The 18,278-nt window shown below is 40.5% G+C and overlaps 2 protein-coding genes across 2 annotated transcripts; one reads left to right on the plus strand and one right to left on the minus strand.

The window, feature by feature from the left end:
* Positions 1-707: 707 nt before the first annotated feature.
* Positions 708-12,734, minus strand: nbr1a (NBR1 autophagy cargo receptor a). Its single transcript, XM_058621081.1, has 22 exons — positions 12,435-12,734; positions 12,066-12,128; positions 11,943-11,961; positions 11,320-11,342; positions 10,602-10,784; positions 9,891-9,968; positions 9,587-9,810; positions 9,318-9,437; positions 8,732-9,031; positions 8,226-8,385; positions 7,608-7,856; positions 6,668-6,766; positions 6,462-6,537; positions 6,249-6,341; positions 5,736-5,915; positions 5,420-5,581; positions 5,152-5,294; positions 4,525-4,949; positions 4,320-4,405; positions 4,051-4,138; positions 3,002-3,101; positions 708-2,421 (listed from the first exon to the last, which is right to left on the minus strand). Exons 1-22 carry the CDS (start codon positions 12,534-12,536, stop codon positions 2,233-2,235), a joined length of 3,162 nt encoding a protein of 1,053 aa, XP_058477064.1. The 5' UTR covers positions 12,537-12,734; the 3' UTR covers positions 708-2,232.
* A 1,339-nt stretch (positions 12,735-14,073) lies between these two features.
* On the plus strand, positions 14,074-18,240 carry psme3 (proteasome activator subunit 3). Its single transcript, XM_058620405.1, has 10 exons — positions 14,074-14,233; positions 15,014-15,046; positions 15,140-15,202; positions 15,679-15,783; positions 15,882-15,930; positions 16,385-16,503; positions 16,616-16,752; positions 16,907-16,961; positions 17,365-17,451; positions 17,550-18,240. The coding sequence occupies exons 1-10, from the start codon at positions 14,192-14,194 to the stop codon at positions 17,628-17,630; spliced, it is 771 nt and encodes a 256-aa protein (XP_058476388.1). The 5' UTR covers positions 14,074-14,191; the 3' UTR covers positions 17,631-18,240.
* Positions 18,241-18,278: the final 38 nt, after the last annotated feature.

An 18,278-nucleotide genomic window follows, 5' to 3' on the forward strand; every position in this document is an offset into this window, starting at 1 on the left:
TGATTGTTCCATCAATCCTGAATCACCTCATGCAGCTAGAGTTTAAAAAAGGTACTACAACCCAAATTAAATGTAAATAAAATAATTGCACTGGCCCACTCTACTCTCCTCTCCTCCCCAGAGACTGGAGTTTGCTAGAGTTTCACACCCCTTTTACACAATATCAACATAATTTGTAGGCTGTAAATTAAAACTTAAATTGTGGACCATTTAATGGAAGTACTATTTAATTTGAACATTGAACAATTTTATGACTTAATGCAATAAATGCCTTACGTGTATCCTGCACATACGTTGTGACACTTGGACTCTGCAGATTGGCCGATGACCATCTTGTGCACACGCAGACATCTGCATCCACTGCGGAAGAAACTGCGAACATAGGATAGGTTTATGTTAATCAGAGGACCGTTTCACAGGATACATTGATCTTCTGCGTTTGACACCAGTTGCAACATGCAGACAGTCATATGTGAATGACAGACAAACAAATTTATTTGCATTATCTCAATATAAACATATATAAGATGAATGAAATTCTCAATAACAGCTGGCACAAACTGAACCTTGAGCCTGGTGGTTGTGGTGGTTGTTGCCCGCTCAGTAATCCAGCCTGCACATTAACACATGCCATTAAATACACAATGTCCTGTATGGAACATAAACATATATGTACAGAGTGTGACATAACGACCATTAGACAGGGAGATGTGCAAATATTTTATTGGCAGATTGACAGTAGAGGTTTTTTTTTTTTTGAAGATATACACTCTGAAGAATAGCATAGATGATAGATTCAGAATTTCTCAGATTCTTTAAATCACGGTAAAATCATCAACATAAGAAAGACATGGTTCAAAAATCCTTAACCGCACACACACACACACACGCGGAAACAATTCAACCTAACAGCAACTGACATAAACTTAAATCGACACACACTCATCAAACAATGTCAAACCATCATATGCTTATTTCAATTTCACAAAAAGGCAATTTTTTTAAACGAAACAAGGTATACTTGGTTCCACCACGGGATTATGGAATGTGTTGTTAGAGACATCTAGGCTTGGATTAGTGTTGGTTATATCGGTTGGTTCTGGAAAGATGACGCGTGGAAAATGCAGGCGGGGGGAAAGGGGGAGTGGGGGGTGTCAAACGATTTACACGAAGCAGACGTCTTCAACTGTGACTGTGCTAAGACACAAGGACACGAATCATCTTTAAAGCCTCTACCTGTCATGCAGGTGTCTCCTAAAAAGCGGTAGAAAACATCGGAGCCCAAACAGTGATCCGTCCGGACAGTTACATTCCACATGTCAACGTCTAAAATAACAGTACTCTGATACAGAAAAAAGATTGCATTGTTTAGGCAGATTTTCGTGACATTAATCGAGATAAGAGAGTCAGAAATGTGTGTGTGTGTGTTTGTTTGTTGTTTCCTGCCACTGCACCGCTGGCCCCTCAACACCCACAATATAAATGTAGCTTCAGTAACATCGCCTTAAACAACAGCTGGCTTTTCTACCTCTTTATGACATTCAACAATATTCACTTTTACTGCTCTATTTTCGAGGAGACTCTAGCCAAACCCTGACAAGGAAGCAGCGCGGAGGAAGCAGCTACAACAGCCATACAAACACTAAGATGAAGAAGCTGAATTACACACTTTATTTTTTTGTTTGTTTTAATCCTGACAAAACTACATCTTCTAGATCCTTATGACCAACACAATAAAGCTCTGTGGCCCAGGTAAACAAGGCATGGCAAACATTAACCACTATCCATAACAATTTACAGGTTTGTGTGTGCGTACGTGTGTGTATAGATAATCATGTGTATATATGAGATTCATTTGGTCAAAATCTCGAAGCTAATTTATAGGCAAAGGAAGGAGAAGCCATTCATGAATGCTTGTTTCGTTTCTAAACAGCAGTGAATACGAAATAAGTGCTTCTATTTCAGTTTTTTTTTTTCCTTTTACATTTCAAATAACATTCTTGACTATTGGTCTAAATAAACTCTCCACCCTTTGATAAGATCAATTGGATGCACGAATCATAAATAGCTTTTCTTTGCCTCTTCTTTAATAACTCAAAATAACTCCAGACACGTGGAAAGCGTAAGCAATTACCAGGTCCGTCTGGTGTTTAAAAGTCCAATAAAATGCCTCCGATGTCTCCGTTTCTCGACAACCTCACAGTAGTTTTGTCACAGCGTCCCCCACCTCCCTCATTGCAGAGCATTGGCGGCTCCATTCTGACCTTCCTCGGCCATCTGCACCAGCTCGTTGACAGTGTGCAGCAGGCTGTAGCTGTGCTTCCTCAGCAGCCGCTGGTTGAGCCGTTGGTCTCTGAAGCCCATCTCCAACAGCATTGCCATCAATGAGGGGTCCTGTCTGGTGGCTGGGTCGATGCCTCGCTGGGGGCATGAACAAAAACATTTAGGAGAGGGGATGAAAGGGGCGAGAGAGTGGCAGGCGTGAGGGTACATGTACAGGGGGACGAAGTGAACATCGCTGTGGCTAGGATTGTCAAGATACAGCTGGTCTGACGGTTTGATCAGAGGCCGTACATAAACATGGACGTGGTGTTCTGGTTGCAAAGCCTGGAGATTTGCGAATCAATTCCATGTCACCTTTTGAAATTATAAATTCGCAACCAGACACGAATTGGACAGCACAAGTCATGCTTTATCATATATCGTCCTCTAATTAGGAACATACTACATACCCAAACTCGCGATTGAGACATCAACTCCTAAGAAAAAAGTTTATTAACATAAATCAAGTGAGGATTTTCCCATATTTCAACATACTGCTACTTCAATCCTACTTCCTTGGCTTCACTTTTAAAACCAGAAGACTACATCCATTATTATATGCAGCTAAAACGTTTAATGCATATATTGACTTATCTTTATTTTACTCTTTTCTTTCTGGTTTTTCCTCATTTCTTTTTTTTTTTTATAATGTAGACATACACACTGCAGTGTAGTGTACCTGTATTTGACAGTTTGGTCCAGTGAAAAGAGCCTTATAGGCAGATGCTGCCACAGAAAGAGCCCCCTTGACAAATCCCTCTGTGATGCCTCCTTGGCCCCTGAAACAAAAACAGAGATGTGGTTACACACAGACACAGTTACATAACCTTATGACAGAACAGCGTGTTCCCATTGTGACAATGAGGGATCATTGTCACAATAGACTGAACAGAAACACGTCTCATTTGGCTGCTTGAGGTTACTTTGTTAAAGGTGCTGTATGCAAGACATTTATTATATTAGGTCATAAAATTACCATGAAATGTCATCAAAGCTTAAGGAAACACACAATTGCTTCACTGATAAGCATGGTACAGTATATTAACAATTAAAATTTTCCTTTGCAGGCCATATAATGTTGATATTTTGGTTTTGGACACCCCAACTATCATAGCTTTCATCCCGTCCCGTGTGCAAAGACCTTTAGAACGATACGTGCTTTGCCGTCAGTGTGTCTAAAAGTCTCTAATAACACCAGAAAAGGTTGCTAGATTTGGCACGAGCTGCTTTTTTGAAAAAGAGTGACTCGAGGGGTCTGAATGGTGTCGAGGGAACGCTTTTCCCCCGGGGAATTTTGGTGGAAATGCACCAAGGTTTTTCAAAATCCTGGGTTCCTGCAGTGGAAAAGGGGCTCTTCTGTCCCTCACACTTTGTCAGTGGATATTTAACGGACATAATGTTTTTACATCCCATCATGGTCGCCTTGTTGTCTCCTCTCATCATGTGATAATTCTCGGAGCAGGAACACTTGCACTTTCAATCTCCAGTTGTTAGTGACGTGCAAAAAGTAATCAAACGGGTTTAATGTTTATAAAAATAAAGCAGATGGTGGGTCATATTTGTGTAATGCGAGAACCCAGTGTGATGCCAGGTGCAGGCCCATATTTCAATGTTTAGATCATTTTTGGAAAGCACACCCTACACAAGTCACTGTTGTAGGTATTTTCACAAATATCACCCGTAAGTAGTTTCACAAAATACGATATAAATTACAGGAGTTTCCTTCACCTTGGCTGCAGTGCGTTGCTGGGTCTGGGGTTGTATGTCTCAAAGGCACTGGATGCTGAGCCTGCTGATCTGGACAGACCGGATGACACTGCAGAACAGAAAAGGAAATCACGACACACACGCAAACACACACACACGCACACACACGCACACACACATAATTATAGAGCCTTCTGCTGAAGCAACAAATCCTGAAAGCATGCGTGCACTCCGACTTCCTCTCTCCAAAACAGAGCACGCCATGTATTTCCTCTTTTGCCACGACTCACCGTTTAGATGGACCCTTGGTTGGTGAGGCTCATGTGGTTCACAGACTGGAGGACTGGGGTCCTCAGCCAAGTACAGTGCCTCCGACCTGAAACATACAGCAAGTAAACATAAACATATCAGCCTATATTAAGACGACATAGAGAACTAAATGAAATAAACAAATAAAAACTAGATCTCATTTTAATTAGTGACAGGCTTGTCAACCTGGGTGAGTAGAGGGCTGGTGGGGACAGCAGGGGGTCAAGAAGGATCGGCGGTGTCACCACTTCGGGGGTGAGCGTCACGGCGTCCAGAGTTTGCGATGCACACAGCATCTGGTTCACGCTGCTGTGGACGGGTGGGATGGGTGGAACCGCTGAATCCTCAGGAGCAACCACCTCCATCCTCTCCTGTGTCTCTCTCGGCAGAGCCGTCCTGCCCGACTCGGAGTCCGAGTCCTCTTCTCCCTCCTCCTGTACGTCAGGACTGGCTGACGTCACTGCTGCAGCTGCGTCCACGGCGGCGGTGTCAGGCTGAGACATAGCAGAGCTGTACATGGACTCCCCCAGAGGACGGCTCGTGTCAAAGCAGTCAGGAAGGACGATGATGTAGTCGTCGCAGGAGGAGACTGAGGAGGTCTGGCTGCTGACCTGAAAACACGAGACAAGACGGTGGCATTTATAGACTTCATTACACAACAGTATTACCTAAGAAACAACTACTATAAATACTTCAAATAGAGGAAGCATTCTTAGAAATAGACCAGCAGACAAGAATAAACCTGAGGACTATAGGCATTTTCCTCTCCCTAAATAATTCATGAGCTGCTTTGTAAGAAAGTTGCCTCCTCACCTCATCCCAGTCTTCTCCTTTGGTTCTTCCCTCCTCTCTCTCTTCTTGTGTAACCTTAATGTCATCCAAAACCATAGCTTCTTCATCCTCCTTATCATGTGAGCTGATATACATGTCTTCAGTCACCGGTTCTTGGAGAAGAGCTTAGAAGTAATGAGAAAGAACAAGAGTGAGTATTGAAATATTGCAGGTGAGGCTCTATTAATGAAGTATTGCAAAAGAAGAGACACTAAACTGTGAGCACAAATCAAATAAAAAATTCTCTGACCTTGGCCTGTCTCCACCTCTTGGCCGATCTGGTTGAGACTTGCGTTGTGAGCTGAACTCTCGAGTGTGACGGCACAGATCTCCTCGTTTGCTTCTTGCTTCCCTCCCGTTTTCTCAGCTTCCACCTCTCTCTCAATGCAAATGCTTGGCCCACGGAAAACAGCTGAAATATTTCACAAAAGGTGTTGAGTTTTTTTTTTTAAGCTTTCCTAACACTTTCACGCTCATTCACACACTGCCGGAGCAGCTGTCAGGAGCAGCGTGGGGGCAAGTGTCGTGCCCAAGGACACATTGACATGTAGACTACGGCTCCTTACTCTGTGGTTTGTGATTGCTGTGATGAGCTCTGCGCAGAGGTCTGTGGTCGGGGGCTTCCTCCAAGGTGAGGGAGCGAATGACCGTCTCAAACAGGAACTGGGCTCCACTGATCTCCTCTTCTCTTTCTTCCTCCTGAGTCATCGGCTCTGATAAGTCCTTCTGCTGTCTCTGTTTCACTCCTGATCAACATACAACAAGCTTGAGTTGTTACATACTATTACTGATACGTTCTCCCTCTGCTGAAAGAGCCATTTTTTTTTACTTTGGATATCCAGCTATTTGATTCAATCACGATTCAGAGAGCCACAATTTGATGATTAAACACGGTCCTCTAAATAACTTATTTAACTTTGTATTGTTAGTCTCTGAGACGATTCCTGGCGACAGCGTGAGTGAGCAAAGGAAAATATATTCAGACAGCAGAGACATATTCAAGCATTGATTTTAACATAATGATTCATTATCACTTCAGAAAGAATTACAATCAAGTTTTTTTTTTCTCTCAACCCTACCTGTGACCTCTGTGCCTTCTTTTGTTGGTAAAGTGATGGTCTTCTCCCATGTGGGTGGATCGTGGGGCAGAGGGGATATACAGGGTGTCAAATCTGCAAACACCACACAGTCACTTCATGAGTGTGGAGTCAATTGTCAGGAAAAGACCATTTAGAAAACAGGAGGTTATACTGTAAACGAAAGTGGTGTTAAATGCACCGTGTGTTGCTTACCAACAGGAGTGTTGTTAGGGACTTTCTCCAGCTCTTGCACTATATTTATATCCAACAACTCAAACGACAGTAGATCCTGGAGAAAAAAAAAAGAGCAGACACGGCAAGAATTTGATTAGCCTAAGTGCAAGTTGAAGTTGGAGCGGTACGAAAAAGGCACGGTTTCTGCTCGATGAACCACAGAGACACGAGTGTGTGTACTGTACCTGTGCAGTCAGCAGGTCGACTGAGGGGAAGTAGTAGTCGTCATGGCTGATGTCTACAGACCTGAGCTCCCTCTCTTTCTCCACCAGCCTTACCTCCTCCTTTTAAAGCACAGACAAGAATGGCATTATTATCATCATCATCATCACGGCTGCCTCAGTTATAATCATCACCTTTCTCAGTTTAAAATATTACCCTTAGCATTCTGTTGACTGTAAAAGTGAACACGTGTGCTCACATTCTACTACTTTTCACCCTTAAGTGACCAGGTGAACAGAGACAGGCTTTCAACACAGAGCAAGAGTTGTGTCACCATCATCCTGGACTTTATGTCACAATCATCAATTCGTTTTTTACATTTTTACCCTGAAAACTGGACACAAATGCCAAATATTGCTGTGTTGATCTTTTCAAATAATTCAGACCACCTGATACTAACAATTAACTGTCATTACAACTATGTCATTATATATATTGGTCCAGCAGTACAAAAATTCTCAATTCTCATAATGTCATAGAGGACAAGTCGATAAATATGATTCAAAAAATGTGTCAATGACACAACATATGCTGTTGATGCTTAGTTTTCTGTTCATCACTAATTGGAACATGTTTTTAATGTAAAAACGTTTTGTAAAAAGTTGGATCTGTGTCCCAATTCAGAGGCTACATCCTTCAGAGGCTGCACTTGAAGAGCGACTGCATCAGATCATTTCAAAGACTCCTAGATAAAGTCCTCTCAGGCCAACCTATCCATTCACTGCTCGTCTTTCGAAGAGAAAATATGGTTGAACAGTAAGCTGACATGAATCGGTTGACCACGATATCTCTCATTTAAGTGCTGTCTTCATGGTCTACACCGTCTTCTAACACTGCATCCTCCAAAAGGACGATTCTCCTAAATTGGGACACAGCTAGGTTCTCATTAGTTAGCAGACTTGCCAGTTTTTTCCTCGGTTGCTCGACCATGGTGCGGCTATTTCCAGGATCAACCACGATGCTGCACCACACACGCGGGCCAAACTGGCACCCGCAGTGTGCCAGCCGCCAGTGGGAGGTGTAGGTCCCCTCCATCACAGGCGCGACAAAGGCCACACTGACTACTCCCACTTGTCCGGGGAGCAGCAAGGGGACCGGCACCTCCCGCTTCTTCTCCGACGCCAGGCCGAGGTTTCCCCACATGAACACTAGCTGGGTGCACGCACATACATACACAAAAACACAAAAATAGAAATACACATGCGAAAAAACACACAAAGACAACAGCATGCAACCAAAATCACGCAACAAAAAATATGTCAAGTCAAATGAAGACACACACACACACACACACACCATCGCTCACACACGCACATACACACACAATGACTGAAAAAAACTGACTTGAAATCACACGCTCAACTTAATGTAAATAAATCAAATGAGAATTAGCTGTATCAAATCTGAGCTGGTGTTAGTGGAAAAGAAGAGGTTAAGAGGCTAAGTGAAGACTCAGAGAGGAGGTGAAGCAAGGGGCAAAGAGAGAGTGAGGCCTGTCCCCTCGGTGGGTGGGAGGGATACCTTAGTCTCTGAGGTCCAGCTGATAGTGCCCGAGTTCCTCATCTTCCAGTATTTGATGAACTTGGTACCAGGCTCCAGACGGGTGCCGTCAGGCAGATTTTCATCCAGAAACAAGGCAGCCATAGTGGGCACCAAGGACGAGTGCGAGACCTCGGGACCCCTAGTTTCAAGTGTACAGAGCATTGTTGAAAATAGCCCTGGTTTCTTATAATACCCATCTCTTTTGTTCTCTACGAATCAAAAAAGCAGGACCCCAGATTTTTTTTTTTTTTTTGCAGCTCAAAAGCATTTTTCTTAGAAAATCTATGAAGCAGCAGCAGCAGTTTTCACATTGAGGTAGTTCCAACATTTTCCAACACCCCAGAGCAGCCAGCGAAACACTTATACAGACTAGATTACAAAGATGGCATATTTTGATTTCTTTTCTTGGAAAAAAAGATTTTTTGCATCCATGCTGGGTTTGAGGTACCCAGCACTGTCGGACGCCCTCCGGAGGTGGCGCTTACTCTGGACTGGAGGCCTGGGGATCAGGGACCGGGGCAGGGATGGGACCATGGGCTGGGGCTGGACCTGAGGCTGTTTCTGAGTCAGCATGTGGGGGCAGGGCTGGGACCTGGGTGGACGCTGAGGCCATGTTTGTCAGGTTGGCTCTGCCTGAGGTAGAGGGTCCACTCCACTGCAGCCCCCTCTTCTCCAGTCTCAGTTTCTTCTTGATTTCCTTGACTTCAGCTCTTAGCTGCCTCCTTTCTGCTTTGAGGCGCTGTCGCTCGGCCTTGCGCACTGTCCTGTCTCCTCGCCTTGGGAACCTGGTTTGAAATGTCATCAGGAACACCTATTTGTTGACTATCGAAAGTTGTATCTTCCACGCACAAAACACATCCACACACATCATTTATGAATGAACGTAATCTAGCAGCTAAAGGTTTTTTGCAGTCCTGCATTGCATTTGATTTTACTCACGTCTTCCCAATTATAGACTATGTTAACTTAGAATACAGAGGTGATAGCAAAGGACAACGGCACTGCTGTTAGAAAAAATAAAAGACTGTTTCTAAAAGTAGGCAGGATTCATGCTCAGTCTTGGAAGTTTACCTCAACTCTCCTGACATTCCGTGCTCAGGGATGGAAAGAGGTGTCTTGGTTCTTACAAGGTTGTGGCTAGGGTCGTGGCTGTGTCGGCACATTTCACACAGGATGCAGGATGGACAGACACTAGAAAAGAGGGTAGAAAATGCATGTCATAAGATGAGCAACAAACCCATAAAGGTACAAAGGTCTGAAGGATCAATAAAAGTACAAATATGACAAAGCATCACTTTTGTCACCAACTAAAGCAACACTAAAATATCTTCCCTGCCTACCTGCACTTGTAAGCCCCCTCAGAGGTGAGTTTGTTGCAACTGCTGCAGTTTGGGGTGTAGCCAAGGGAGCTATTCGAGGTCGAGGGGCCCGGCCTGGGCCCTACAGGTCCACCACTAGCCTCAATAGTCTCATGGGGCCTATCAGAGGATTTGTGGGTGCAACACTGGCCAGAGAAGTCGCTGCACATCCTTTCGACTACCTCTTTCACCACCTCGTCTTTAAACTATTGAGAAAAAAAAATCAGTTTGATGTTACACAACAAGAAAGTAAAAAATGTTATAAATATATGTCATTAATGTTTACCCTTTCCATGTATGATCTAAACCACATGGGAGGGGGCTCATCTTCAGGTTTGTTCCCCTTGTTGTCCTTTACTGTCACCTGTACAAACAACAGTAAAATCAGATTATATAAATCATTTAAACTTGTATTTAAAAAGTCAAGGGTGTAACAATTTGAGGGATTTATTGGTAGCATATTTAATATACTACAGTATATAATCACTTTAAAATAAAAATAGTTTGGTCTTCATAGCCTAACAACAAGCTTTTTATCGGTACTTTGCCATCTTGTGTGTCGTGCTGTTTTGACAGAAGCCCAAATGGACAGACGCAAATGAAGAAGGACTCCTCCCACATAAACTTGATACATAAACAAACAAAGGAGGAAGAGTAAACAGCAGAGAGGGTGGACGGAGGTTTGAAAGACCCGTTAATATCCTTTCTAGAGTGCAAAGTCTGCCGCAGTTCCCTGACACATTTGGGAAAGGGAGGGGTGAGTGGAGTCCTTGATTGGGTGAAATCTGCACTCTCACCATTAGATGTCACAAATTATTACACAATGGACATTTAATCCATTTTAATCCAAGTATTGTGACTCCCACAAACTGTGTAAAATTTAAAATGTATAGGCAATGTACAAAAAAGTAATATGAGACATTAAAAACAACTACATTGAATGATGATTGATGTTAGTTAGGATATGTAGGGGAGGAGAATTAATTTCCATCCTTACAGCTTCTCTCTCCGGGGTGACCTGTGTGCCCTTGTCAACAGTCTTGACCCTGGAGGGGTAAGGGGGAGCAGGCCGGAGGTCTCCTTTCAGCTCCTTCACCTCCGTCTTCAGTGGGCCTCCGCAGGCCTGCCCTTTCATCTTGTACACATTCATGTGCAACTGGTTCCCCTGCTTCTCTGCACTCTGTGTAGAAGAAACAATACACACCTCAGGAGAATGACACATGCAAATAACCCAAGCACGTGTGACTCACAGTGGAATGTTTTACGTAGCTATCACATACTTGCAATTCAAAAAAATACAATACATTAACAGAGGGTGGTTTTGCCACATTTATCATTTCAATATCTTTTTTATCTTCTTTGGTCTATTCTGTACAACTGCTGAGAAAACGTGTGGCCACTAGATTATGGATTGAATGAATGAAGTATGAATTTGACTGACACGACAATTTCTATTAAAACTGTATATAGGAATGTGATCTCTGTCCTCGTTCCTTGTTCACTAAGAGTGGTGGAGTGGCTCAGTGGTTAAGACCGGTACCCTGTGTGCAAAAGACATCATGGTCGCAAGTTCCACTCCACCCCTGGCTGATTGTACTCAATTCCATTGTAAGTCGCTTTGGATAAAAGCGTCTGCTAAATGACATGTAATAATAATGTAATAATAGGACTTTGGTGCTGGTAAATTTAAACATGTCTTCATGTTGCTGCAGTACCTTGATGGCTTCTTCATATTCATCTGGAATAAAATAAAATCAACAGTAAGTTAATTTATGGAAATACAGTTATAACCATGTATTTGAAGTGTATCTTGCATATATGTTTACACAAGTTTACACATATTTGTGTAAACTTGTACCATATACACAGTCAATTAATAAGAACATTTTCTAACAGTTACAAGCATATATATGAGGTTACAGGGACTTTTGCTTAACAAATGACTAGAATTGATTAATTACAAGCCACAAAACAATATCACTTAATATTGTGAATATAATCTTGGCTAATGTAATAATTGAGAACATTATAAAACAAATGGGGGAAAACCCTTTGCCATTTCCCCAGAACCAAAGGTAACATCTTTAAAAATGTTGTTTAGATCAAACGATGCCCAACAATATTGAGTTAACCTTCATTTAAAACTAAGAAAAAGAGGTTAATTCCCTCATCCAAGATGCTAAACCAATAGATCCATAATAAAGACGACTACTTTGGTTCCAATGGAACAAATTGTATAATGGTTGTATAACTTTTTATTACATGACAAACTACAGCGTGTTTTCATAACTTAAATTCTATGTTTGAGGTGGAATTTAATGGAAAAAAAATACCTCACCTTGACTGTTGATGCATATCTGAAAGATGAAATAAATGAGATCAGGATGAGTCCACATACAAAGAACAAGACATCGTAACAATCCTGTAGTGACCGGGACAGCACATGTATCCACCATCTCACCTCTTCGTTGTCCTCGTCAAAATATTTCACTTGAAAGTGGCTGATCCCAAAAGATGCTTTAATCTGAAATGTAGATTTGACGGTACGTGTTACGAACACATCAAAGATGGCACAGTGACAAACACAACCACAGCTTCCTCATAGACGCTGATCAGCTCAAGCAGCCTGAACACATTTCAACCTCCTTTCATAATACGTGACCTCTTCACAAAACTTTGGTACAAATCGATTTTAATGTCCACGTTTTGTCGCCAACGGTGTCGCGTGTCCTTCAGGTGGACTATTGTTTACGTGTCTAGGCCATGTCTGCGGCCTGCTTCTCGCCAAACTGCGCCAACGTTTAGCCAACACGCTCAGCTAGCTGCTTACCCAGGCTTCGACCGATTCCCATTCCAGTTTGTCCAAATCCTGAGCCAGGAATCTCTTCACATTCCCACGGAAATTGACTTTAATAGTAACAGGGGGCCCCATGTCCGCCGTCTAGGAGCAGATAATGGCGATCATTTGCGTTGACACCGGCCTGTTTGGTCCCCGTTGCCCTCGACAGTCTCTTCTTGTTTACATCGTCAGCTGCGTCTAGAAAAATACGGTGACGTCTGTGTTCTTCTTCCTTGAGTTATAATGGAAGTTGAAAAAGTCTCATTACCGCCACCTATCAGTATGGAGGACACAAATAACTAGTACAACAATTGCGTTTCCCCGGACAATGCAGTTGGGAATGCGGAGCCTGTGGAGTACACTAGCTGTTATGTCCTATGATCTTTATAGATTAAAAAATATATATATAATTAATAATCATATCATACAGTTTTTCGACATTTTTTGTTATTTTATGGTGTCATGTTTCATTTCAAATTGCTCACAGTATTCTATTGCAAGTGCAATAGATACAAAAAAAGATATTTTCCAAAAAGTTGTTCAATCTTCCTTTCATGTTTTTTTTTTAAAAGTTTCCTTTTATTTCGAATGGTGTTGTGTTTTCTTTCAGACCATTTACATCAATATACTTCTTTACATTTCTCAAAATAAAATAATAACCTCCTCTCTCTGTGTATGTATATCATGGAAGCCTGTTTCCACTACTATATTGTGTATATTAGTAAGTCATAATTATGATACAGTTTCTCATCATTATGACTTTGTATCTCATAACTAAGCATGTCTATGAGATAGTATCTTATTATTATGACTTTGTGTCTCATAATTATGACTTACTATGTCATAATAATGAGATAGACTGAGATAAAACTATCTCATTATTATGACTAAGCATCTATAATTATGACCAACCATGTCATTATGATGAGATAGTATCTCATCATTATGAGATAGCATCTATAACAAAGCATTTTTATGAGATATTATCTATCTTATTATTATGACTTAGTATCTCATTATTATGACTTTACATCTCATAATTATGACTTAGTATGTCATAATAATGATATAAGAGTTAGTATCTCACTAGTATGCTTCATATCTCATAATTATGAGATAGTATATCATAATGACTTTGTATCTCATAATTATGACTAAGAGTGTCATTATTATGGGACAATATATCGTCATTATGAATTAATATCTCATAATTATGAGATGGCATCTCATTATTATGACTGAGTATCTCAAAATTATGGGATGCTATAACTTAACATCCCATAATTATGAGATACTAAGTCATAATTTCAAAATAGTACCTCATTATTATGACATAGCATGTCATAATTATGCGATATTATCTCATAGTAATGACTTAGCATCTCATAATTCTAACTACTTGGGTATGCATTATGTGGCAGGACGGGCTTCCATCTAATTCCCAATTTAACATTAATACATTCTAAACTAAATTGAAAAAAGGAAAAAAAGAAAGTGGTTTGTTTGAACGTTTGGGTAAATTAAATGTAACTTTTCGAAATCAACTTCACTAAACTTTTTGACCAACTATGACGACGTCCGTTTGCTGGAGAGTCGCGCATGTGCAGTGAAAACAGCGCATCATGTCGCGCGTTAACGTCGTCATCTCTAAGCTCACACAAGTGTGGCTGACAAGCATCAAGCCACACGTTTACAGGAGAAATTAATGCTGTTGGTACAATCGCCCTTTTCCTATTTAAACACATACGATGTCTTCACTCCTCAAGGTGGACAATGAAATCAAAACCAAGGTAAGGCTTGGTTCTCGGTAACCGCAAGTTGTGATTAAACGACGTGTTGTTGTTTTCATTCGCTCGCTAGCATGTTACCCACATTTTGTAGCACGATGTGAGCGGCTAATCGCGGCTAACCGGCCGGTTTCCCGCCTGTAACCGTTTATCTGTCATATCTCCCGACACGTACTGTGTCACACTGACATTAAGCAACATGGAGGATGAGGGAAAATCAATATGACAGAACGCCAAGTTAAAGGAATTGCTACTTTTGTGTTGACCACATGCCATAAAAGCAGGCCTTTAGCTGCCAATGTAGCTTCAGTCTACCGGCGTTAATGTACTATATTCAAAATCGTCTTTATCAGCTAATGTCATAGCAACTGTCAATCCATATACACACACTTAAATATACTACTGAAGCCTGGATATATACACACAAACTAGTGTACTCATTAACCCAACATATATAATGGCTTACGTGCCTATAAAACTACACTAGATAGAAAGATAGATAGATACTTTATTCATCTCACAGAGAAATTCACAATACACTAGAAACTACAACACATGTATACCACACATTTAAGAGTGCAATTAAACTAACCATATAAGGAGGAAATATAATAAATAATGTAATTCAAACAAATCATAGGAGCTGTTTCTCAAGAGAACCCCGTCTATAGAAATAAATGCTTAAACCTGAAATTGGTTGTGGTCCAGTGGCTTCTAACCGAGTTTAGTTTGTTATGCTTTTGGCCACTCTGATATTTGGATTTTCATCTCATCTGTTTGCAGGTTGATGCTTTCAGGGAACGTATCACTGCAGAAGTAAGTATCGCCTATCTTGTACAAGGTGTTTTGTCCACTCCATTATATGTAATTATTCAAACAGTTAATTTTAAATGTTTTCATCTCTCTCAGGCAGAGGATCTAGTCGCAAATTTTTTCCCAAAGAAGTTACTGGAACTTGATCAGTTTCTGAAGGTGAGTGGAATGTTGATTAGACAAAATGAACTGTTAGGGATGGGAATTGGTTTAGGTATTGGTCTGATACTGACCGACAAATGTGTTGTTAACAGCTTCATAGTTGATAAATGGTCTAAAATGACTGTATCTAACTAATATCGTTAGATACTCAAGTTTGTTCGGTATCTGACACATTACACAAAAGATTGTATTGTACCATCCCTATTAACTGTGATCTTGATTAGGTTTGGGCAAAATGGATTGAATTCTCTAACGTGTCATTTTATAGAAGCCAAAGACATTAGTTGACAATGAAAATTCATTTGCAGCTGATTTGGCATTGAAACATGGATGAGAAGTTTTCAGTACATCTTTATTTTCAAATGTCTGTAGTCTCATAGTGCTTATCGTCACATCACCCAACCCTAATTCCGTCAAGGCACAAAGTTAGTATAATTTGTGAAGATGTAAATATAATTTGTGTCGTTTTTCAGGACCCAGTCATAAACATCGTTGAGCTGAAGGAGATTCACTCAGAGATAAAGCTGACTGTGCCGGACCCCATCTTGTTGTCAAACCTGCATGACGGACTAGATGCGGTGAGGCTTCACATTCAAGGTTAACTAAATCCCCATGTGTCACACTGTAATTGTAATGTACGAAATGGTGCCTGACACTGTTTTTATTTGTTGTATAGCAAAATGCCAAAAAAAGGAAACTGGAGGATGGAGGTGGGGAGGACACGGGTGAGTATTGAACTATTATGTAGGTTAAATGGATGTAAAGCAGTGGAAAACTGTTCGCTTGACATAGCAAACTGTATACACAAACACAATTATAATTAAATTGCAAAGTCAAAATCAAAATTGTGGATTTAAAATCCGCCCTTTCATTGAAGACTGCATACCAAGTTAACATTACATTACATTACATTACATGTCATTTAGCAGACGCTTTTATCCAAAGCGACTTACAATAAGTGCATTTAAACATTTGGGTACAAATAAGAGCTAGAAGTAAGTAAGAGCTTCAGGTAAATCAAACTATGAAGTGCTAGTCATAAGTGCGATATATATAGTATTTTTTTATTTATTTTTTTTATTTATTTTTTTTTTTTGTCGTTGTCGTTATCGTCTTAGTCGAGCCATCTGATATGTTTTTATTTAAGTTCCTTTCTACCTCTCTGTCTTCGTATTCCAGTGACTGGCACCAAGGTCTTCGTCATGCCTGGCGGGATGATGAAGAGCAACGGAATCCTTGTAGATCTGATTGAAAAGGTCAAGCCAGAGATTAGGACACTCATAGAGAAATGTAACACGGTAAGTAATGTCTTCAACCATGGACAAAGCTCCTGCATCAGCCATTCATTTCAGTCATTTATTGCTTTAAGGATAAAGTGTCAGTTCTAATCCGTCTTCTTTTCATCTGCAGGTCAAAATGTGGGTTCAGCTGCTCATCCCAAGGATAGAGGATGGCAACAACTTCGGTGTGTCGATCCAGGAGGAGACGGTCGCTGAACTCAGAACAGTTGAAGGGGAGGCAGCATCTTACCTCGACCAGATATCAAGGTTTTTTAGAAATTCTTCTTACCCTGTATTTTTAAGTTGTGAAGCTGGAGCTACATTAGAATTGCTTATCAGCTGCATCTGAATCTGTTGGTCTATGTGTTGATTTGTAATTTACCCTTTTACATGAGTCCATATTTTCTGCCTCCACTTGCAGATACTACATCACAAGAGCAAAGTTGGTTTCTAAAATAGCAAAATATCCACATGTGGTAAGTAGAAACAATTAAGACACAAATGTGAAAAATACAGAATGCAGTGGGAGAAAAAAAAGTCTTGATGACACTGAAAAAGTTGTGTCGTTTAGTCATGAGTGTACAAATATAAAACAAACTCACAATTATTTATTATCATAAACGTAACAGTGCAACCTCGTGACCTGTAATGAAATTCTCAGACACAGCGTCAACTCATCTTAGCATGAAAATAGATATAAAAATGGGGACACACAATTCAGCAATGGTTAAATAATTGTTTTAGAGAAATAAGAAAAACACTGAATTTTACATAAGGCTGAGTAACAGTGCCCTCTGTAGGCCTAAATGGTAATTAGTTAAGGTGGGTCTGAGCTGTGTTTTTTTTTTTATCGGTTTTCACATGTAGATTTGTTTTTAGGAGGACTATCGGCGCACAGTGACTGAGATCGACGAGAAGGAATACATCAGTCTTAAGATCATAGTTTCGGAGCTCAGAAATCAATACGTACGTTGTCTTTATTCTTCATATTTTTATCCATTCAAGTTTTGCTCTATTTTGATATGATTGTAACAACCCCCTTTTTTTTTTTCTTTTCAATGAAGGTAACGTTACATGACATGATCCTGAAGAATATTGAGAAGATCAAAAGGCCTCGAAGCAGTAATGCTGATGCACTGTACTGATGATCATATAGCCGTCAGTTCACCCTGCCCCACATCTGCCACAGCCCGTTCCCCCCCATCCACCTCATGCCTGTTGAGCTACAGTAGCCTGTCCCTGTTCCACAGGATTACAACTAGACATTCACCAACTTCAACACAATCAATTTACCCCTGTATAAAAACATTGCTTCATTAGATAGACACAGATATCACACATTTCTCATCTTTTTTTTTTTGTTTTGTTTTGTTTTAATAGTAAAATATTTTTCTTGTTTTAAACCATTTGAAGATAAAGATATCCTCTATGGGGAAAGGGATTATAAACAACAATGTATTTTTTAATTTTAATTAAACGTTTTGTCCTCGGAACTTTGTGACATTGCTTCATTTATGGCTCTTAAGAAATTATTTTAATGTTCGTTCGATGCCCACTGTTTCAGTGAATGTTAACTGTTACTTTTTTGGATGATTTTCTCTGAACACTGTCTGTACGTTGCATAGTATAGGCATTACAAATATGATGATTAAGCTGCTCATAGATCCACAGATTTACCGGTTTTCACTGAGGTCACCGAAGCATCACCTATGTTGAGGCATTGACTTTGTTGAATAAAACATTTTTTGATAAATACTTTGAATATTTTGCCATTTGTGTAAAATAGAATATAA

This window comes from Solea solea, chromosome 21, assembly GCF_958295425.1.
Source record: "Solea solea chromosome 21, fSolSol10.1, whole genome shotgun sequence".
NCBI lineage: Eukaryota > Metazoa > Chordata > Actinopteri > Pleuronectiformes > Soleidae > Solea > Solea solea.